The 23,255-nt window shown below is 40.6% G+C and overlaps 1 protein-coding gene across 3 annotated transcripts; it reads left to right on the top strand.

Moving 5' to 3' along the window:
* Nucleotides 1–1,532: 1,532 nt before the first annotated feature.
* ncapg (non-SMC condensin I complex, subunit G) lies at nt 1,533–21,309 on the top strand. Of its 3 annotated transcripts, none has more exons than XM_084931339.1 (22): nt 1,533–1,631; nt 1,931–2,055; nt 2,517–2,759; nt 3,198–3,426; nt 3,657–3,802; nt 3,894–3,978; nt 4,632–4,824; nt 4,925–5,074; nt 6,785–6,925; nt 7,840–7,963; nt 8,258–8,347; nt 9,172–9,360; nt 10,458–10,568; nt 14,456–14,575; nt 15,335–15,577; nt 15,666–15,847; nt 15,947–16,112; nt 16,485–16,652; nt 20,295–20,418; nt 20,696–20,743; nt 20,882–20,951; nt 21,059–21,309. In XM_084931339.1, the coding sequence occupies exons 2-22, from the start codon at nt 1,948–1,950 to the stop codon at nt 21,183–21,185; spliced, it is 3,057 nt and encodes a 1,018-aa protein (XP_084787465.1). In that variant the 5' UTR covers nt 1,533–1,631; nt 1,931–1,947; the 3' UTR covers nt 21,186–21,309. The 3 variants fall into 3 exon arrangements, with proteins under 3 accessions (XP_084787465.1, XP_084787464.1, XP_084787466.1); XM_084931338.1 differs by having other exon boundaries at nt 1,926–2,055; XM_084931340.1 differs by lacking the exon at nt 1,533–1,631 and adding an exon at nt 1,640–1,789.
* Nucleotides 21,310–23,255: the final 1,946 nt, after the last annotated feature.

Here is a 23,255-nt window from a genome sequence, read left to right as displayed (position 1 = left end):
AATGTTCCCCAGGAGAGAGTGTGTGTTGCTGTGCCACCTTTATAAATCCAGTTTTGATCTATGACAGCCCAGTTTGTTTGAAACAAACTGATTGTTGGGTCATGTTCTTTGGTGGTTCACATTATGTATCATAATCTCAAACAAACAGGAGAAACTAGGAGCAGCTAACCAAGCCTTTAAATATGTAGGCCTAAATGATAAGTCACTGTGTTTATTACCTTACAGTTAATTCAGAGTTTGAATCTCAAACAATTTCTTGTCACCTTTGCAGGATTTACAGACATACACGGGGGTATTTTCCATCTCTCTGGCTTCCGATGCTGTAGCTATGTGGTCTAATGCAGGGATAGTTTGTCCCTGTATTGTATAAATATTTAATAAGATAATACACCTTCATGATAATCCCTGGCCTACATGCACACAGGTCTAAAGCAAACAGTCTGACAGAGTGCCATCTATATTAAATTAATTTCCAAAAATAGATGCCATAAAATAAGGAGCCCTCTCTGCCTGTGCAGAAGGATGTTTCTGCCCTCCTTATGGGTGAGCTGTCCCCTCCACAGCTGTCCAGCAGCTGTGGCCCTGGACACTGGCTGCATGATAATGACAACTATATTATACATATGGGTTAAATTATAAACATCAGTACAACAGAAATTCATCCACATGATTACCTAATGTATTTATATAGTTTTAAGGAGAATAAGTTTTCAGTCGAACTAATATGGTTGTTATAAAGTAAAAGAGATGCTTTCATAAAAGTGGTTAGTCACCTCAGTTAGTTCCTTGCAGGAAACCAAGCTAAATAAAGTTAAAAAAAAAAGGGTAAGGGTTAGCAAAACAAACAAACACAAGAACTCAACTAATAATTATTAGTCTAATGCCATGTTGAAGTATAAACATAATGCAGAGGAAATCAAAAAATACCCTTAAATTACATTTTTGCATGTCTACAAAATCTGTTAAATATTTCAAAACCGTGAAAAAAGCCATCAGTGTTTTCTCAGTGGGTTTGATCTATAGAATAAAACCTCCAAATATCTTCATCACACTATCTTTTAATATTTCCCCAGTAAAACATTAATATGACATCCAGCATCATTCAGTTGCCATCTTATTTGTCAATGGGTTGATTGAATTCAACAAACTGATAATGATATTTGACTAACATATTAGGCATACATAAATACTGGCATCCATAAGTCAAACTTTTGGGCTAGTATTTCAAAATTTAAATTTATTTACTCAGAATTTTGAGTTAGAAAGCCGGATTGCATTTTTATTTTTTTTTATTTAATTAATTATTATTATTTTTAGTGGCAGAAACAAGCTCTTTTTAATTTAAAAATTTGAGAAGCTTTTATTATGTTGTTTTCTCATTAAAACAATTATTGTAATATGGCAGCGACAAGAGGTCAAATATCCATTGTTCGATTATCAGATTAAATAAATAAATAAATAAATGAATAATTTTTTGGTCTGCTATATCCTCCAGAGAATCGCTTACCCGCTTGGCATACACAGGGATAAACCATACACGTGACGCACGTACGTACGCAAACATCTCAGTTCTCGCGAGAGTAAAATTCAAAAACAGGCGGTTGTTCGCTGAAAAGAAAACTAACCAAGAGGTACGTTTTAAAGCTCACGCGTCAAGTTTTTGGCTTTAATACTACTTTTCATGTCTGATAATTATAAAACGCCTCTCTAGGGACTTCGTCGTGCGTGACTTAATTACGTTGCGTTGTGTTTTTTTCTCGGCTCTTGTTTCACTGGTAATTCTCTCGAGGTGGGTTTAGGAAGCTAATGAGACACCAGAGACCATCAGGCGGCTTCCTTTACTGCTAGCTAATAGAGACATTTCTGACAGCAGAGTTTACTCTAGGTAAGCCTGCTTCGGCTCATTGTATCGCTGTCTGTGTTAGTTTAGGTTTCTGCGAAGGAAAGATGACGGCGGACAACGAAATAGACATCAAGGAGGCGTTTGAGCGAGCTCAGAAGGGCCACAATAACAAGGCAAAGCTGGTGGCGAGCCTCAAGAGCCGCTATAACAAGGTACGAGATGATGCTTTCTTATCAGTCTCTTCCTAAATGTCTTTCACATTATCCTGGATTAATGAGTGCATTGTTTAATATGATAAAATAACTCAGTTTATACGAGAATGTATAAATGCGCTTTCTTCTTAGAAGAAATACAGTAAAGTGAAATTAAAGCTTGTACACAGGTTTTCATTCTCCGTCACATCTATCGGTACTCTCCGTATATCCTTTTTTACTACGTGCTTGAATCTTCTCTGTGGTCTTCCTCTTTCTCCTCCATCTTTCTTCTTTCTTGCTTAAGTTTCTGGAAGTTTGAAGTGCTTGTAAGCTGTTTGTATTAAACTGTTTGACAGAAAGCATACTAATCTCAGATTAACTGAGATGTCTGGATTGTTAAATAAGTCTTTCAGATGACCTGGGTTCTTATTATTGATCTCATAAGCATGGACCCTTCTTTCCTCTGTCTCTTCCCTCAGCTTGAGGATAAATCACTGTTCCATGAGGAGTTTGCACACTACCTGAAGTATGCAATGATTGTCTACAAGCGTGAACCTGCAGTTGAAAACGTCATTGAGTTCGTTGCGAGGTTTGCTGCAAGTTTCCAGTCTCCACCTAAAACAAACGAGGAGGGGGAGCAGCAACAAGAGGAAGAAGAAGAAGATGATGATGCTGAGGACGATCATCCATTTCTGAGTTTCATCTTCAACTTTCTGTTGGAGGTATGAACATTATAATGCTAGTTTATGCCTGTGAGCACTGTTGTTTGGTGTTGTTAGTGAACTGACCAGCAAATTCTTGACCTATTGATGATGATTTGTTAAAAATGTATCCTTTTTTTTTCTTTTTTTAAACAAATCTGTTAACCACAAAAATTAAAACTTGTTCATTTCTGATTTTGCTCTGACTTTTTGAACACAAAGGCTTTGATGTGATTCTTGTCTATACTGCCTCTCAATTTTATTTTGTGGTTTCCCATATGACTTCTTTCTATTCCTTATGTATTCACATCTGTTTTTCCTCATACACTTATCCTGATCCAATCCATGTTCACAACTACTCTTGTATCTCTGCCTTTTCCCTCCTAATCCGAGTTGTGTGCCTTTCGCTCTTATTCTAATAACCGTCTCATCTCATTTTCTGCCTTTCTTTCTTCTCAGTCCCACAAAGCCAATAGTCATGCAGTACGTTTCAGAGCGTGTCAGCTGATCAACAAGTTGCTGGGCAGTATGGCTGAGAATGCACAGATTGACGACGATCTCTTTGATCGCATCCACCAAGCCATGCTGGTCCGTGTCACTGACAAATTCCCCAATGTGAGGATTCAGGCTGCTTTGGCCATGACCCGCCTTCAGCAGCCAACAGATCCAGACTGTCCAACCATCAATGGTTTGTTTTTTGTTTTTTAAATGCTGAAATCTGTGACTTATTATCTAAAATTATGTGTTGAATCCCCACCCTCTACATGGTCTTAAATTCTTAATCTTCTCTTGAATCTCACTTCTTAGAAAGTAATTATTGTCACGTGTTTTTGTTTTTTGTTTTTTTATTTGTTTGTTTTTGTGTTTGTGTATCTTTGTTACTGTCACTCTAACTGCGGAATTATTTTCTCTTTCTAGCGTTTATGTTGATTCTGGAAAACGATACTAATGCCGAGGTGCGACGTGCCGTTCTGTCCTGTATTGCAATGTCCCCTCGGACCCTCCTCAAAGTACTCAAGCGCACTCGAGACATCAAAGAAAATGTCCGCAAGTTGGCGTATCAGGTACCTATGAATGTAAAAATATGTATCCACTGCAAGGGCTGGTTGATTACGGAGATTTGCACTAAAACTTCCATGTGTGTTTCTATTTAAGGTTCTGGCTGACAAAGTTCACATTAAAGCCCATAGCATTGCACAGAGAGTAAGCCTACTGCAGCAGGGCCTCCATGACACCTCAGGTAACACTGATTTTTGTGGTTAAATAATACTACTTTTATAAAGATGCTTTTTTAACTTCAAAATTTGCACTTAAAGTAATGCAAAACCCTAATAAAAGCTGCTTCTGATTGTTTTAATTATTAATACACCAGTTATTTTTTTCTTCATTGTCAAAAATGTTTGTTTATACAGCAAAAAGCTCTTTGGAATAATGAGTGATCTAAAATTTAAAGAGATTTCTTTACCAAATATAAAATGAAAAACACATTGGAGAAGTTGAGCCCTTTTTTACCCCTCGGCTTTTAAAGGCTGATGGGGTATTGAACTTTGACATCCAAGTTTGTGAATTCGATAACTCGACATCGAAGCAACGTGGGGCTTTCAAAATGATACCAGAAGTGTATCTATCTCAGAATTTGAATCTGTGACCTTGACCTTGATCTCGGACGAGTTTAAATCTCAGTGATCTTGACCAGAAGGTCAGAGGTCAAGTTTTCTGAAAATCTTGTAAATGTGATAACTTGAGAATAAAGTGACCTAAGAGTTTCAAATTGATACCACAGGTGTATCTACTCTTGTGCTGAGGGGTACCACTGGGCACCGCTAGTATTTTTGTTCGATTGATAGGAATGGTCCTGCTGTATATGTGTCTGATAGCCTGTGTGCTTTTCAGAAGCGGTAAGGGAGGTGGTTTGTTCTCGTTTGTTACCGGCCTGGCTGCTTCGGCTGGACGGGAACATCATTGAACTGCTCCATAGGCTGGATGTGGAAAACTGCGCAGAAACAGCTCTGGAGACCCTGAAAGCGATCTTCAAAAACATCCCGACTGAAGAGCTGCTGCAGAACCAAGTAGAGCTCGACAACAGGTACTCCCACTTCTCCCTCTGTCTAACAAATAATAAATAAAATGTCTGAAGTTAGAGATCATCGTGTGTGTGTGGTTTTTTTTTTTTTTTTTTTAAACAGGAGGCTGATCCCAAAGGACAGTCTGACCTGTGAAAATGTGCTTTACTGGAGAGCTCTGTGTGAGTTCATCAGGAGTAAAGGAGATGATGGTGATGAAATGCTGGAGCAAGTATTGCCAGATGCAGCCACTTATGCCGACTACCTCTGTGGGTAAGAAGAGCCACTGTTATTGGATTATAAATTGTGGTTTTCTTGCTTATTGCTGTGCTGTGTAAATTCTGGACCAAGTAACTTTTCATATTGGTGGAATTTATGGAATATTTTATTGGGCACTTAATGTGCTTTTAGTTACTTTGTGGTGTTTTATTTGGAAAAAAAAAATACAGTTGCCATAATGATTGTGTTGTAACTCTAGGTATCTGAAGGCAGGTCCGGTGTTCTCAGAGGAGCTCCTTCTGTATGTAACTGTGTGGCTAACTCAAAGCTTATATAACAGCCAGGCTAACTGACTGCTTTTTGTTAAACTTCACCTGGCTATTATAAAATATAGTTTTATGTCCAGACAAGTTAACCTGCTTTGCTCATGGTCAGTGCACATAAAAATGGGTGTGTTTTCATTTACAAGAGTAAAATGTGATACTTTAAAAACAGTAGTAATCAGTTTAACACGCCCTTAGTGTGCAGCAGGTCAAGTACAATCCAATCCAGGTATGTACCAATCCAACTTTTTCCAGTTGTGAGAAAGAGTTCATTAGGACTTTTTAGTCATAGCAGCTGAAATGTCCACAATTTGCAGTTAAATTAAATTAAACAAATCACAAATAAAAGTAGTTAGTGTAGCTTGAGTGAAACACCTCCATGCTGTTGTTGCGTTGCCATTAGCTCTCCCACTCTCCACAGATCGTCACGTTGTCACCGATATCCGACCAAATATCGGATCAATATTTGGAGCTCATGTTTAGAGCAGCCTGAAGCCTGAGCTTGCATGGACTTCAAAACACTCACACTGAACCCATTAGTTGAAACTTTTGCCATGTTTAATTTGAACATGCACCAGTGGAACAATAAAGAAAAGCACGACATATCCACCTTCATGTTTATTTTTTTAAATAATGTCATTTGCTTTTGATGGGTACCATTATCCTTCGCAGTCCTTGTTAAATTGATGTTTTCTGTGTCTTTTCTTTATTAACAAGTTAATTATACAGATAAGTTATCTCACTTACAGCAGGAGGTTTCTTTTTGTAATCCTTTAGACTTTTATCTTTTTTAGTAACAGTTGTGGTTTTCAGCAAATATGAAAACCAGACAATTATTGCACCGCATTATTTTTGTAACGATGTTGTTGTTTGGTTTTGTTGCCTAAATTGGTATCGTGGTGCTTTATGCCCCTAACTCTCTGCCAAGCTGTGTAAGCCAAAGCTTTTTATTTCTTTTTTTATTTGAGTCATATCTATAGTCCAAAGAAATCCACTTTATAAAGTTCTATTTTTTCCAAAGTCTGTGGGTAATCACGATCTCAGTAGTGATCCAAGTGATCATAGCTGATTTTTGCCATACTCAAGCAGACTGACAGCTCATCTGCTACCCTTGCTGTGCACTGACAGAGCTGTTTTATCACCAGTCTAGTGCTTGTGTGTGTAAGTGTGTGAAATACTGACGTGTGATATGCTCTGCAAATGAATTTGATTTAACTAATTGGCAAATCTAACATTTGTCTCCTCGTAAAATGGGTTTATTACTTTGAGAGAGGTGACAAGTAGCTGGTTGGTTAAAAGTCACTCCACCGCTGACTGATAACTGACTCTGCTGTGTGACATTTGGGAGAAGCGTTAATTTTGTTTATGCTGTCAGAGTAGCTGAATTATTCTAAATGAATGGGCTCTGAGAGCTGCTGTTGTCTGACTCTGACTGTTGTAGATATCTGAAGGCCGTGCCTGTGCTGTCCGAGGAGCAGAGGGCCGACTTTAACCAAGTGGAGCTTGTCATGACCAAAGAGTTCATCTCGCAACAGCTCATCCATCTCATCGGTTGTCTGGACACCAACGAGGAGGGTGGCAGGTAAGATGAGAACAAGGTTGAGGAATGTGAATCGGATGCAAAATACCTTAAAATGCACGTGGAAATCAGCTGGGAAAGAGGAAGGATGTTTTTGGAGGGTGATGCAAACAGTCTGGTATTTCATTAATGAGCATGTCCTAACAAATATGGCCCAAAATGGTGTGTGTGTATATGTGTATATATGTATGTATATGTATATGTATATATATATATATATATATATATATATATATATATATATATATTAAAAAAGAAAAAAGTCTTTTACAGCCCCCTTCTGATGTTTCCTACCCAAACAGCAGGCCAGAAATAAGAAACAAGTGTATGAGATCTTCATATTGGCAAAACTCATACAAGAAAGTATTGTCTTTTCTTTGTTTGAGAAATGACTGCAAGTAAAGATTATTTTCTGACAGGCAGCTAATAGATAAATTAATTGATACATTTCAGACCCAGATTAGTTGCTGTGACAGGTTAGACAGTGAGCTGACTGGTTGGTTAAATATTAAATTAAATATCGTTTTGATTTGTTTGCCTGTCTGTTTATCTGGATAACTCAGGAGGCTTTGATCAGATTTGCATGAAATTTTACTTTTGGGTTTCATCCCTCGGAAGTAATAAACCTGTGCAGTCAGTCTAGGTTTGGAACTAGACTCTGGTTCGTAGTGGCAGCTTGAGGCTTAGGGTATAGAGCGGGTCATCTAATAATGTGAAGGTCATTGGCTTTATCTTCGACTCCTCCATTCTGTGTGAATGGTGCGAGTGTGTCTGCGAACGTTAGTAGTTTTCAGGCTTGCGACTCTGAGACTGCTCTTGTTTATATATAAGACTTAATTAATTTGGTAGGAGATCCATAATGTTAGTTTTTTGAAGTCTGTTTATTCATTTAACGGTTGAGCTGTGCGTGTTCGTAGGAAGCGTGTGCTGGCTGTCCTGCAGGACATGTTGGCTCTTCCTCAGACTCCCTCCTCTCTGGTCTTCCTCCTCACTGAGAAGCTCCTCAGCCTCATCTCCGATGACCACAGACGCATTCAAACTGTAAGTTAGGCTTAAACATGAACTTCACTGTATAGTCAGTTGTCGTGTTATCTAAACTCCCTTTTTGCACACGAGGGGAAATATAAATGTCACTGCCCTTTATGAACCCAGCTGACAGACCAATTAGTCAGAAATGAAATGATAAAGGCTGTAATTATTTATCAGTGGTTCCAGATGGACAAACACCAGGGTCTTTTTGTTTGACGTGTCAGAAAATATAGCAGGTTTCCTCTCAGCTGTGGCATCGTTGACCCTCAGATTGATGTTTAAATGAGCTGGCTTTGTGTCGCACAGGTGGCAGAAATCATCTCCGACGTGAGGGAGCCCATCACAGGGGCCAGTCAGCCAGTGGATGAGAACGAGAGCCGCCGGCAGCAGGTCCAGGTGGGTGACACTCTGCCAAATGAAAAGGCCCAGAAGCAATTTGATTCTGGAAACCCGTCCAGTTGTCTCACTGTGATTAAATAGAAGAGCTAAACAGCGTCTTTGCACAATTCTACTTTATAGAAGTTAAAAGTCAGAAGGTGACAAAAAAAAATCCCTTTCTATTAAAGGACACCATGTAGACTGAATACCAGATTAGTGTCTAATAATTTCTTAATTAGTTGGATCTCTGCTCCACTTATATTCCTTCCCTTTCTGTTTCTTTGTCCTGCTCTACATCCAGCTGGCAGATGGTTTATATTTAAGGCCAAGCTCACTTAAACTAGCGGGGTGGATGGTGAATGTCATGTACGCTAAACGTATCTTTGCCTGGTAAATCCTGGTTCATTAGCTCTCCCTTCTTTTCTTCATTCCCTTTGCTTAAGCTCCATGCACACGTACGCTCTGAGGGAATTACTCTCAGTTGTGACAGTTAATCTGTCTCCTGTACCTTAGTTTCCTCACTAAATACTGAAATCTGTTGTATTCAAAATGGCTGTTGAGAAAGTTAATCCTAGCCCAGGTGTTCACTTACTCTGTCTGCTCTGTGCACCTGGTCTCTCCCATCTTTTTATTCGTCAGTGAGTAAAGGCAAAGAATGCTCCAGAGGGCTGTAGCCTCTCCCAGAGCATCAGCTGTTGTTTTTCCTGTTTGCGGAGGTGCCGTTTTCCATCTCAACAGTCCTCTCTTGAGCGTGCTTCAGCTGAAGAATGACCCTCCCCTCTTATTTTTATTGTCTGACCTGTTTGTGTTTTTTGTTTTTCTTTCCCTCTTTTCGCTCCCAGCTTGCAGAAGTGAAGGTGCGTATCTTAGAGGCTAAACAAACTCTGGAGGACTGCATCTCCGCCCAGGAGTTCAGCCAGGCGGCAGAGCTGAAGAACTCCATCACAGATCTGGAAAATCGCAGGAACCAGATTCTCCAGGACATTGCGGAAAGCAACCAAGTGGCTGACAAGGAGGTCCGCACAGAGAAGGTATATAACTACACAGAAACATCACCTCTGCATTTAAATGTACAGTTTTTGCTCAGCTTTAGCTCCATTCATGGACCCTTGGGGCATTCACTGTCTGAAAAAAAACATTTTAGTGCCTCTCCTTTTAAGGCAACCCCCTGTTTATGCCAGCTCTGATTTGTTACCCCTTGTAAGCTGAAGGTTTCCCAAGCAGACAGGAGGTATGGGGGCTTGCTTCTGCCACTGGAGGGAAAAATGCCAACCCTAAGTCAAAATTTCTGGATATTATCTCAAGATTTTGACACAATCACTCAAACTTCTGAGAAAATAACTTAAAATGGAGAAAATGGCCTGAATTTTTGATTCATGAAGTTGCGATAATAACCAAATATTTTTACATATTGGTGCCAAGTTTCCATGGGGTGGAGTTAGTGAGCTCAGGGCCAGAGCTGCATGATGGCTACCCCAAATCGCTGTCACCGTGAATCTCATTAAAATGACGTTAATGCCATAACCGCATTAACATTAAATCTCCGTTAGCGAGCTAGTGCCGATTGCCCCGTACGTGGGGCTGCACGGTGCTAACGCGCTGACACCGCGCAGCCCCACGCACAGGGCGAGCCGCGCTAACTTGCTGATGAAGATTTGCAGCGTTAGCGTCATTTTAACGAGATTAAAGCTGACAGCACTAGTTACAAAGTTTATATTAATTTCAGTATTTTTAGATCCCAACAAGCTGAGTCATAAAGACAACTTTTGTCCTCGTTGTTTTGTTTTTTTAATAAACCGTCATACAGACTTCACGTGTGGAGATTTCGGCTTTTCATTGAATTTGTCCCTGTTTTTATACATCATGGGGTGTGATGCAATAGTTTTACTAGTGCATCCCAGTGGAGATCAGATCTGTCTGTATGTGACCCATGAACTGAAATTACTATGACCTGACCTGCTTTAGAGAAGCCTGAGCTTTTTGCTGACTCACCTCATTATTTGAAACCTTGTTCATATGAACATCCATCTCCATATCCATATCCACCAGCATCCATATGACAGAAAATAAAGAATGCGTTTTAATAAAATGAAATGGTGAATATGGTATGTGTTTGTTTGCTTTGCAGAATGACCCAGATACTCTTTTGAGGTGTCTAACGATGTGTGCTGAGCTGCTGAAGCAAATGAACATCAAGACCCGGATTGGTCCAACCACAAGCGCCTTAATGTCTTCACTGGTAAAAACAAAACAAGCACTTGAGTTTGTGTCGTAACTAAACATGCAGATCTATAGTAAAGGCAGCAGGATCGCCTTTTCAGATCTGAGTTTGTACATCTGTTTTTTCAGAAATCTTTGTCAGTTTCTTTCATGCTAGTGTTGAGCCGACGCCACCCTGTAGAAAACAAGCATTTAAAAATATCCCTTTTTTAGGACACGAGCATGAGCTGTATATGAAAGTTTATTGAGGTCACAGATGAAGGGAGCCAGAGGGTGGTTTTCCCAAAGACTTCAATGCACATAACCAAACAGCCGATGATGGTTCAGAGCTGGCAAATTCTCTGAGTCTTCAAACTTTGCTTCAGTTAGATGCTCATTCAGACGATTTATACTTGGTGGGTGTTGAAACAAACTGATAGCTGCAAAGCAGAGGCGGGCTATGAAGAGATACCACCGTAGTTCCAGATTGAAATTTCAACCGTTAAAAATGTGATGCAGAAAAAGCAATTAAGGGGAACTGTGGGCACCAGAAAAAGATCTGTGAGACCAAGATAAGTTGGTGTTGAATAAAGAGCTTCATGACTGGCGGGCAGGAAGGCAAAATAAACGTCAGCTATCACAGATGATATGTGGCACAGGATACTCTGCACAGGAAGAAGAAGAAGACGAAGAAGAAGATCCTGTTTGTACAAAACTGCCTAAAGACATTTCAGAACTGCATCTCTCCAAACACGGGACACTAAATCCACAGATCGGGCGTAACAATATGACCACTGATGGCTGAAGTGAGTAGCACTGATTATCTCTTCATCATGGCACCTGTTAGTCAGTGGGATATATTAGGGAGTGAGTAAACATTTTGTCCTCAAAGTTGATGTGTTAGAAGCAGGAGAAATGGGCAAGTGTAAGGATTTAAGTGAGTCTGGCGAAGGCCAAATGACTGGGGCAGAGCATCTCCAAAACTGCAGCTGTTGTGGGGGTGTTCCCGATCTGCAGTGGTGAACCAGCAACAGGGTCAGGGGCAGCCAAGGCTCACTGATGCATGTTGGGAGTGAAGGCTGATCCAACAGACAAGCTACTCTAGCTCAAATTGCTGAAAAGGTTCATGCTTGTTCTGATAGAAAGGTGTCTGAATACACTGAGCATCTCAGGTTATTGCTGTTTGGGCAGCAAAAGGGGGAACAGCACAGTATTAGGCCATTATGTTATGTCTGATCGGTGCATACAGACTGGCCAAACATTTTCATTTTTCTTAATATTTATCACATAAAAAGTATCAGGGGATTTCACAAGAAAAATAACAGACTGTTTTTGCTGCTGATAAAACTCGAGACCACAAAGTCTAAAAGCTGAAGATTTTCATATCAAGTAGTTTACAAAAAAAAGAAGAAGAAGAAGAAGAAAGAAACAGTCATCTGTCACCAATCAACAAATAAATAATTCTGTATTCGATACTGAGGGTAGATGGAAGTTTTTGACCAATGAATTCATGTGTTATTTCTTCTGTTTTACAAATGTGTTTTTCTCATAGACCCTATTTGTTTTATTCTCAGAAGTGTGTCACGTACCATTTCTCAGCTTTTAAAATTTCATACAGTCATAATTTATTTTTGATGAGGGGAATAACACACGGACTTTTCAGGTACTGACACGCTGGCTCGCACTTTCAGAAATGGCCATAGTAGTGACAATATTTTCATATCACGTATAAATGTACACTGTACTATGGATGTCATGATGAGGCACATCTGCAGTATTTGTTCTAACGGGTTAACAGAGGTTAAAGTGGTTTGAATCGGGTCATGCTGTTTCACTCACTCGCTTCTCCTAAATTCGCAGCTTTCTTTGTTAGTGATGCTGAGCTGTTGGTGGTTCAGTCGATAAAACCGGCCCCTGCTGGTACCGTCCATGAATCAGTTGGACAAGAACTGTCCGAAGTTTAAGGTGTGGAGCGAAACATCGTACATGTAGCGCGTGACACACGAGTGCTGACAGGTCAGGTAGTCTGTGAGCTTGTGCAGAATATTGTGTGTGAATCCTGATGACTTGGAGCACTATTTGCTGTTGCTCCCGTAAGGAAGCTGAAATGTCAAAAAAGGAACCCTATGCCTTGGTTAAATGAGGAGCTCTTGAACTTGAGAAGAAATTGTAGAAAAGCGGAGCGTCACTGGAGATCTTCCAGACTAGAAGTATTTCTCCAGGCTTGGAAGGACTCATTGTCTTCTCTTCAATCAGCGATGTCGACAGCGAAAGCAAATTATTTCTCAAATCTCATCATGAGCCATAAACATAACTCAAAACTCCTTTTCAACACAGTGTCGCAACTTACAGAGAGTAAGTCAACTCTCTGCTGTTCTAATTTGATAGCTCATGACTTTCTTACATTTTTCAGAGACAGGGCTGAAACACTTAGAAATCATATTACTCCCTCCTCAAGCTGTTCATTAGACTACTCGGCTGCTTTGCCTGTTGGTGCTGATAAACTGTTCCATGACTTCAAGGTTATTTCTCTGTCTGGTTTAACTAAGGTTGTAAAAGCAGCTCGATGTCCAACCTGTTCTTTGGATCCTCTACCAGCCTGGGTTATAAAGGAACTGTGGTCAGCATTAGGACCCTACATTCTGTTTCTTTTAAATACTTCATTGACAACTGGAGTCTTTCCTGAATGTTTTAAATGTACCTGCTACCTCTTGGTGGTTCTTTTAATGTAACCTTTCATTGTTACCATTGACTGATTGTTACGCTGATGACCTGCAGCGTTATGTTCCTTTAACCATTGGAAATTGTGCTGAAGTCTCTAAACTAGAATGTTGTTTATCTGCAATTAAGGGCTGGTTATCGGATAATTTCTTGCTCCTAAATACTGATAAGACAGAGTTGATGGTCATTGGGCCACACAAATTTCAGCACTTGTCCCAAAATTTCATCTTGAAAATTGATGACAGTGTCATAAATTGCAGGAACAAGGTAAAAAACTTGGGTGTGTGGTTCGACATGGTGCTCTCCTTTGAATCTCATGTAAAAGAGATAACAAAGACCGCCTTTTATCATTTGAGGACCATAGCCAGAATCAGACAAGTTTTGTCAAGCGACACTGCAGAGGTTCTTGTCCATGCATTTGTGTCTTCCTGTATTGACTATTGTAATGCTCTTCTTTCTGGGCTACCAAAGAAAAGTTTTAGAGGTCTACAGATGGTGCAAAATGCAGCTGCTCGCATTTTAACAAGAACTGGGAAATTTGAGCACATTACCCCTGTTCTGAGATCTCTGCATTGGCTACCTTGTCAGGTTCGAGCAGATTTTAAGGTCCTGCTGCTCACCTACAAGGCTTTAAACGGATTGGCACCTACATACCTCTCCGACCTTTTACACCTTTATGTTCCATCTCGTGCTCTACGATCTCAGGACTCTGGCCTTCTAAAAGTTCCTAGAGCCAGAAAAAAGACAATTGGAGAGCGTGCTTTTTCTTTTTGTGCCCCGTTTCTGCGGAACAACCTCCCTCATGATATTCGGCAGGCATGCTCTGTGGAGGTTTTTAAAACTAAGTTGAAGACACATTTGTTCACCTTATCCTATATGTCTTAATTCTATGGCTTTTAGTTTTTAAATTTTTATTGTTTTTAACTTGTATTGTGTCTCTTACCTGTATTGGTATGTATCGCTTTTATTTTATTTATCCCTTTAGTTGTACAGCACTTTGTTTGAAAGCGCTTTATAAATAAAGTTATTATTATTATTATTATTTCACACTCATTCATCAGTAATAAGCCTTTATTACAAAACGTATGTAAATAAATAACAGATGTTATCATTTATTCTTATCTGTTACTAACAATGCACAATTTATTAACAATGGTTAAGTGTTAACCTTATTGATTGCTTTCACTGTTTTTTCCTGCATCTCAGATCCTGCCCAGCATAGCAAGCGCTCACCCTGCTGTCCGCAACATGGCTGTGGTGTGTTTAGGAACATGTGCTCTGCACAGCAAGGAGCTAGCCAAAACCCACATGGTCCTGCTGCTACAGGTAACTTCTTATAGATGCGTTTCAGATACCTGAAACACTTTGTTTACATGTGTAAGGATGCTACACGATGAACAGAAAGTTAAGCCTTAATATAATTTCCACACTTAAATTGCTGCTTTCCTTCTAATCGGATTAAATGATTATTAACCTCCTAAGACCCGAACTCTTTCATGGCATGCATTTTTAATTTCTCTTTGCTATTTGGGCTGATTGGGACCTGATGAATGTAAAAACAAAGAATTACATGATTTTTTTTTTTTTGATTTTTTTCCACCTGATTTTTGTTTCTGAGAAAAATGAGATTTACATATGAGGACATTCGTTTTAACTTTCGATAGAACAGTGACAGTATAATGTCCTCGTAAGTGGATATCAGGCCCTTGTAGAGCAAAATTTTGTATTTTGGTCTAGACAACCCAAATGATGTCCACATATGTGAACGCCAGGTCCTAAGAGGTTAATGACATTAATAATTCAGTTACTGTCAGTCTTTCTGCAAATAAAATAATTGCTAATCAATCACTTTAAAAAAAAAAAAACATGTAATAAACTAAACATGACACCTTTAGCTTAAGAGCTGTGCTCAAACTAATCCTCAGTTATTTTGTAACTGTAGCTAATTGCAAAATAAACAACATTATGCAGGCTGGAGGGGGGTTGGGGGGTGATTCTAGTCATTTTTGTTCACTGACAAAAAACGCACATGAATTGAAGGCTTTCTTGATTCAAAGTGCTCTGTGTGTATCTGCGTGTTTCCAGATAGCTCAGCTGGATGAGGTAAAGATCCGTATCAGTGCTCTGCGGGACATCATCGACCTGCTGCTGCTGTTTGGCTTCCAGCTTCTCTCTGAAACAGCTGCCACTGAAGCGGCCCCGCCCTCCCAATCCTCACCAGAGAACCAGGACGGTGACATGGCGGTTGCAACTGAGGAGAAGGCGGACGTACCAGAAGACACCGCACAGAGTATCCTTGTGATGCTGTCAGAGTTCCTGGACAGTGAGGTGAGGCTGAGATATTTTACTCCAGAAACTACAGTATGCATGTGGGTCTTTATAGATGTCTGATACATGTGCTGGGAACATCCTTCAGGTGTCCGACCTGCGGACAGAGACAGCGGAGGGCCTGGCCAAACTCATGTACACGGGCCGCATCTCCAGCGCCAAGATGCTGTCCCGTCTGGTGCTGTTGTGGTACAATCCCGTCACAGAGGACGACATACGCCTGCGACACTGCCTCGGCGTCTTCTTCCAGCTCTACGCCCGCGAGAGCAGGTCACTAATGTGCATGTTGAGTGATGTGGTCACTTTTATTTGGCATGGAATCTCCCCCAGCTGATCATGTGACATCAAAATGGTGTTTTTATGCGTCAGGGCTCACCAGGAAGTCGTGGAGGAGAGTTTCTTGCTGACCGTTCGGACTCTGATGAACGCTCCGGTGACGTCTCCGCTCGCTGAGGTGGACATCAACAATGTAGTCGAGCTTTTTGTTGAGCTGACTCGCCCGGGAGCTCTCATTAAACCTTCAACTAACACTGAGGTGAGAAACATCGGAGACTGAGGAAGAGACTCAGGAAGATTTTAAATTAAACCCAAATTCCAAAAAGCTATTTATAATCTTATTATATTAGGAGTGTGGATTTACTGTTGGGTTTGTGGCTCTGTTCAAGGAAAACACCAAGGATGTTTTTATTGCCTCACTGAGCGTTTCGTTATACATCCTCCCTGAAATACCAGCTAATAGTCTGCAAAATGTTTCACATGATTACTGCAGGTCAAGTAAGCGTGAGCAGATTTTAATTTAGTTCTAAAGTATTGTAAAAGGTTTAATCTGGTAATAACAACAAGGCTAAAACAGAGTGTTATTATTAATCTCTGAATAATTATATTTGTATACCTGTGTATGTCTCAGGAGGTGTGTGTCCATGACTACATGGCTGTGCGTATCTGTGGTGAGATGCTGAAGGACCCCACAGCCCCCGAGGTGCGCCTCTATGCAAAGACTCTGAGCAACCTGGAGCTCAGCAGAGACGAGACCGTCAGGGAGGACCTGCAGACGCTGCTGCAGCAGCTTGTACAGGTGAGCCTACTGCTATCGCACCACTGTAACGTAGTCCACGTGATCTTGACAACAAGCTCACCATATCAACAAAAAACGAAATGAAGGCCTGGAGGCCTGCGCAAAAGAAACAAAAGGTGGAAGGAGACTGAGGGAGCCACACAATGGGCTGGAGGACAACCCTTAATGAGGTTGTATAAATAAAAAGCTAAACTAAGGTACTGCCAAAAAACAGCAGACTGCTAAAACTTTACAAAGAAAAGGAAAAAGAAGATAAAGAAGGAGGGACCTATAGATGCTCAGGAGCTGCTTGGTCTGGGAGATATCGCAAAAGCTTTCTCTGAGCTAACTTTAAACAGGGGTAGAAATTCGTTAGTTACTCCACCCAAAAAGAGAAGACGCAAACACGAGTGAGAACTAATCACAAATTATAGCTAAAGCTGTGAAAATTGCAATTAAAAAAGCTCTTTGGGGTTTTTTTTGTTGTTGTTTTTGTTTGTTTGTTTGTTTGTTTTCAACCAAAAAACAAAATCAAAGTATTGAACATGTTCTGTTCGTTTCAAGCTCCATATTTTATATCCTGGGACTGATTCACAGTTTAAAATAATCCTTATTTACCTTATACTAAGACTTTGTGCAGCTACTCGGTTTATCTGAAATAAGCTCTTTTAGCTCTTCTTCCTTTAAGCCAGACCTTCCCAAAGTGTGGGGCCCGCCCCCTAGGAGGGAGCGCAGAGCCATTGCGGGGGGGGGGGGAGGCCGCAGTATGAAAAGGAAAAAACAAAAAAAAACAATGCTTGGACACTGCTGGCACAGGCGCCTCCACAAACGCAAATCAGGAGATGAAGCATCGCTGAATATGTTTCATTCTAAGCCAAAGACTAGAAAATATGGTGAAGCATATCTTCCCTTTGGTTTCACCTGCACAAGTGCAGAGATAGGTTACCCCTGCATAATTGGTTTTCCCTTCGTCGGGAGCAGCGCTGGGCTCTCCAAATTACGGACAAACAGTATCCCACATTCTTGATTTTTAGTTCACAAACACTTGTTGTAATGACTAACTACTCCTGACATTTTGGAGATGTTAGCTCTTTATACAGTAAAGTTACAGCGGGATCCAAATAATATCAGGCTGATCCTGCCACGATTTGTTCCCCCGGTTCAAATCACGGACAAACAGTATCCAACAGCTGTTGATGTTTTTGAACCCATTTTGCAGAGGGATTGAAAAATGTATTGATAGCAATGTTGAATATTATTACACAGGAAAAAAACAACTACATGTAAAATAATCACATCGTGACGCCTCTGCCTTTCTAAATGGAGGGACAGTAGCTGCATGTGTATGTGTAAGCGTGTAAAACCTGAAGATAGTCAGATTAACAGTATTTTGTCTCTATCTGCCATTCTGCAATTCATCTCATGTAAACAATAACGTGGCGCACAGCGTGACGTGAAAAAAGGCGTTTTAAAAAATCTCCATTTTCGGTGATTCGAAACGGCGTTTACGTGTGGATGAAACAGCTGCGTTTTCAAAAATACCCGTGTAGGTGCGGACGTAGCGTAACAGAGTTAGTAGTTTATTTTCTCACTACCTGTAATTTATTGCAGATTACTTGTATTTGCTTAATTGTTTACTAAATGTTTGAAGTGTGAAATAAACCGCAATGGAGCAAAATATGGGTGTGTGTAGTTGGAGGATGTGTTCGTGCATGCTTGTGCGTGTGCGCGCGAGGGGGGGTGCGAACATTTTTCTTGTAAAACAAAGGGGGGGCTTGCAAAAAAAGTTTGGGAACCACTGCTTTAAGTCTGTGAAGGTTCTCAGTCATCCAGGTCATCGTAGTCAAAGGAGCTTGCAAAGAAAAGCGTCTGGACTTCTTTAAGTTACTTGAAGACGTTTCACCTCTCATCCGAGAAGCTTCTTCAGTTCTAAGGTCAAATGGTGGAGAGTCCCAGATATAAACCTAGTGGGAGTATCCCCCCACAGAGGGACAAAAGGACCCCCTGATGATCCTCTAATCGCCTGAGCCAAGGTGTGAAACTGGGTGTGGGTCCCAATCAGCCAGAGTTTCGGGTGTGTTCATTGTGAAGACCAGACACCAACGAGGGAGGATAAGAAGGACAGACGCAACAACATTGTCATCCCCTATGTAGCCGGTGTATCAGAAAAACTTAGGAGAGTTTTCTCCAAGCATGACATCCTGGTGCATTTCAGACCCAGCAACACGCTCAGACAAAAACTGGTTCACCCGAAAGACAAAACGCCAAAACACAGACTTAACAATGTGGTGTATGCTGTACAGTGCAGCGAGGAATGCCCAGACCTCTACATTGGAGAGACCAAACAGCCACTTCACAAGCGCATGGCACAACACAGAAGAGCCACCTCCACAGGACAAGACTCAGCAGTCCATCTGCATCTTAAGGATAAAGGACACTCTTTCGAGGATGCCAATGTTCACATTTTGGACAGAGAGGACAGATGGTTTGAAAGAGGAGTGAAAGAAGCCATCTATGTCCACTGTGAGCGACCATCTTTGAACAGAGGTGGGGGTTTACGACACCAACTCTCTGCCATCTATAATCCAGTTTTGAGATCCCTTCCCAGACGCCTTAACGCCCACTCACATCCTGGGCCATCTGACCTCAGGAATTCGCATGATAAGGTGGGGCCAGGTTTCACAATGAACACACCCGAAACTCTGGCTGATTGGGACCCACACCCAGTTTCACACCTTGGCTCAGGCGATTAGAGGATCATCAGGGGGTCCTTTTGTCCCTCTGTGGGGGGATACTCCCACTAGGTTTAAATCTGGGACTCTCCACCATTTGACCTTAGAACTGAAGAAGCTTCTCAGATGAGAGGTGAAACGTCTTCAAGTAACTTAAAGAAGTCCAGACGCTTTTCTTTGCAAGCTCCTTTGACCACTGCTTTAAGCCAACTTGTGCTGATTTGTTTTGTCCTTGCAAACAGAACGTTTAAACAGCAAGTGGGTGGAGCTGTTGTGGTCACATTTAGAGTGTGACTGTGAGCACCACTGTCTCAAATGAAGATATTAAAGCAGTGTGATGCCTTTGAGGCTTTTGATTGTGAACATAGCATTAGCCACTGTAACGGGACACATGAGCGACATCATAGGTCCATGTTGTGTTTTTAAAAACAGTTGAAAAATTTCCAGAATTAACTACACCTCTCATTAGAATAAAGTGGAGAAAACAGCAGCTCCGACTTTATGAACAAAATGTGTTTTCTGTGGAGTTGAAGATCAGCTAAACTGGGCTGTATTATAATGTAATACCAGCTTGTACCACAAGGTGGATTGAGTCAGTTTAATCTTCATTTAAACATCAAAGTCAACGAGAACGTATTCCTCTTTACCTTTTGCCAGGACACCGTTGTAAAGTTTCTTGAGGAATAGTTAAAAGGACGGAAGGAAAATGGCACTAAGTCCAAAAACATCTTAACATGCTTCCCTCCTAGTGGTGAAAGTGTCACGTGTGTGAATGTCAAAAGACAGAAATCATCAGGATATATAGAAAAACCTTCACAGCAGTCCATCAACCCGAGCTCATGTAGTGTGGAGCACAGACCTGTACCTGCATATCTGTCTGTTAAAAGGCCCATTGTTTAAGTTCACCCCTTTCCCTCCTCCTTTCCTTCAGGTGGTGAAGGATCGTGTCTGTCTCCGTGCTCTGGAGAAGATGATTTATCAGCTGGCGGACTCAAAAGAACAGGCTGAGCTCCTCAGCACCACTGCGTTACAACCCCTGGATGTCAATGCAGATGGTACGTATGCAAACACAGACTTTAAATAGGAATGGCCATCTGATATCCCATGGAGCATCTCCAACTTATGTTACCTCCTGAGTGTGTGTCTAAATAGATTTAAAATGCTAATTTGTGACAAGCGCTCCTGCAAAAGGATTACATGACTTTACCAGCATGTTGCTAAGTAGATTAAAAATGACTCGCTCCGTCCCATTCGGTGTTTGTTTAGATAAAAATGCAGCAGGCTGAGGGCGGAAATGCAGAAAAATGAGTTTTCTGTTTGCTGTTTCCACAGAGGCTGCGGCAGAAGATCCATCAAAATCTGCCAAGAGACCCAAAAGAGGTAATGCAGGGGTTTTTTTTATGCTCGTCTAAAACCGCAGTCCTTCAGTGCCACTATATTTTTAGAGCTCCTCCTCTCCTGCCCGAGGCAAGAAGTTGAGTCAGCACTGGGAGGTAACCCGAGTCTTTGTTTTCACAGGTCAGAGGAAAGCGTGCACAGCCAAAGGTGGCAGAAAGCCGAGCAGGAGGGCAGAGTCGTCAGAGGAGAGGCGAGTTTGCTGATTTTAGCAAAATAGAAAACAGACCCACTCAGTAACATATTCATCACAAGTGCATTTACTCATTTTCTCGTCTCATCGTCTCTCTTTGGCTACAGCGATGGAGAAAATGTCCCAGAGTCGGCCTCCATGGTGCGTCCGTCACGGAGGGCCAAGACTGCAGCTCTGGAGAAGACGAAGCTGGACCTCAACCCTCTTATCAACCAGGAGGCCAATGTGTCCTGAATAAAGAGATTTACCTTTCTGTATCGACTCAAGTGTTCAGGCAATGAGTCATATTTACCCTTAAGTTACATTTGTGTTGTTTAAAGTTTCGTCATTTTAATCATTAAATAAATGTATCAAAGTTAACAAAGCTTGTTCTCTTTTTTAAAAATTTAGTGCAAACATATCCTGATAACTTTTAACAGGGAAAAAAGAAAATCACCATTTCACACAAGAAGCAAAGACAAAATGTTTGTTTTGTGTTCATGTTTTAATGCCCTGAATAACCATGTGACCTTTCTAGATTCTCTTTGTTTGAAATGGTTGGGATTCCCTTACAGTTCCCTCTCTACCAGTACATAATTAAACCATGTTAATCACCACGAATGTGAAGAATTCAGAGAGGTCTGATCTCAATCATTGAAATCTTACAGAATAAAAATGGAAATGGTATTTCAGTTTTGCTTGAAGTTACATACATTTTCTATAAATTCTTAAAGGGAGAGTAACAAGTCAGGTTTTTACAGTAAACAAATAATTATACTGTAAGTAAAGTTTAAGTAATTTTAAGTATTTCATGGTAATTTTGTGGTATTAGAACAATGTTTTCCCAGCACGTTGTAAGTATGCTGTACTTTTGGACTGGATTAATCTTGCATTTTTATATATTTATTTATTTACTTTTACATTTTAATTTAATATTCATAAACATGATGGGTGTTGTTTTTTTTCCACCCCCCCCCCCCACTTTATAGTAATCATATAGTAGGGATTTAGAACAGTTTGTTAATGTATTTCTAAATTATGTTTGAACTGTAAAAGGAAAAGTAATGAGTTGGACTTAATCACAACAAACTGATGGCCTTTATTGTGGGCCACGAGTGTCAAAATGAATTAAATACCAAATTAAATAATTGTTTTAAATGAAATTACATGTAATTATTTAAGTTTAAACAGTTTTAATTTAACAAATTTAATGATGTATTAATGTCAAACCCTGCCATTAGTATCCCGGTGGCCCTTGGTATTATCAAAGATTTTGGGAGGGTGTCGGGCTATAAAATTAATTTAGACAAAAGTGTTCTTTTCCCCATTAATAAACAGGCGAGGAAACTTTCTTTCCGGGCCTATCCCTTTGCAATACATAAGGATAGATTCACATATTTAGGTGTTAATGTAACTAGTAAGTATAAAGATTTACTGGACTATAACTTTAAAGTTGCACTGGACAAAGCAAAATTAGATATGGAAAGGTGGGCATCGCTCCCCTTATCATTAGCAGGGAAGGTAAATTTTGTTAAAATGAATATAATGCCACGGCTCCTCTATTTATTTCAGACGATACTGATTTTCATTCCTAAATCATTTTTTAAGGAATTGAACAAATGTACGTCTGCCTTTATTTGGAAAAAAACAGTCCCCAGGATAAGAAGGGAGTTTCTTGAGAGACAGAAAGAAGAGGGAGGCCTGGCTCTGCCGAACTATATGCACTATTATTTTGCTGCTAATATACATGAGTTGTTATTTTGGGTCAAAGAGTTAGATGAGGATGAAACCCCAATATGGGTTCATATGGAAAGGTATGTCTCTAGCCCAGTGTCCCTGCGCTCCCTGGTCTGCGCTCCTCTACCCTTGAGCAAACATTTTTACACAAACAACCCGGTGGTATCTAATTCTTTGAAAATTTGGACTCAATTCAGATCACATTTTAAAAACAGAAACGCCCTCCTATCTGCTCCCATCTATGGAAATCACTTGTTTCCCCCAGCCCTCGGAGGAACAGCCTTTAGGGAATGGCATAGAGCTGGGGTGGAATGTGTCAAACATCTTTTTAAAAATGGTACTTTTATGTCTGCTGCTCAACTGGAAAAGGACTATGGAATCTCCTCCAAGACTAATTACTTTAGATATTTCCAGGTTCGGGACTTTGTGAAAAAGTCATTCAGCCCCTCCCTCGAGCTTCCACAAAGCGGATGGATAGACGAGCTGATGGACACAGATCCGACTGCTAAGGGGACAATCTCCATGCTATATGCAAATATTCAGAATGTGGCTTCCCCCTCCCTGGACAATGTAAGAAGGAAATGGGAG

This window comes from Perissodus microlepis, chromosome 6, assembly GCF_051167445.1.
Source record: "Perissodus microlepis isolate ML-2025 ecotype Zambia chromosome 6, ASM5116744v1, whole genome shotgun sequence".
NCBI lineage: Eukaryota > Metazoa > Chordata > Actinopteri > Cichliformes > Cichlidae > Perissodus > Perissodus microlepis.
The sequence above is the reverse complement of the archived record's forward strand: the minus strand, read 5'-3'. Positions and strand labels throughout refer to the sequence as shown.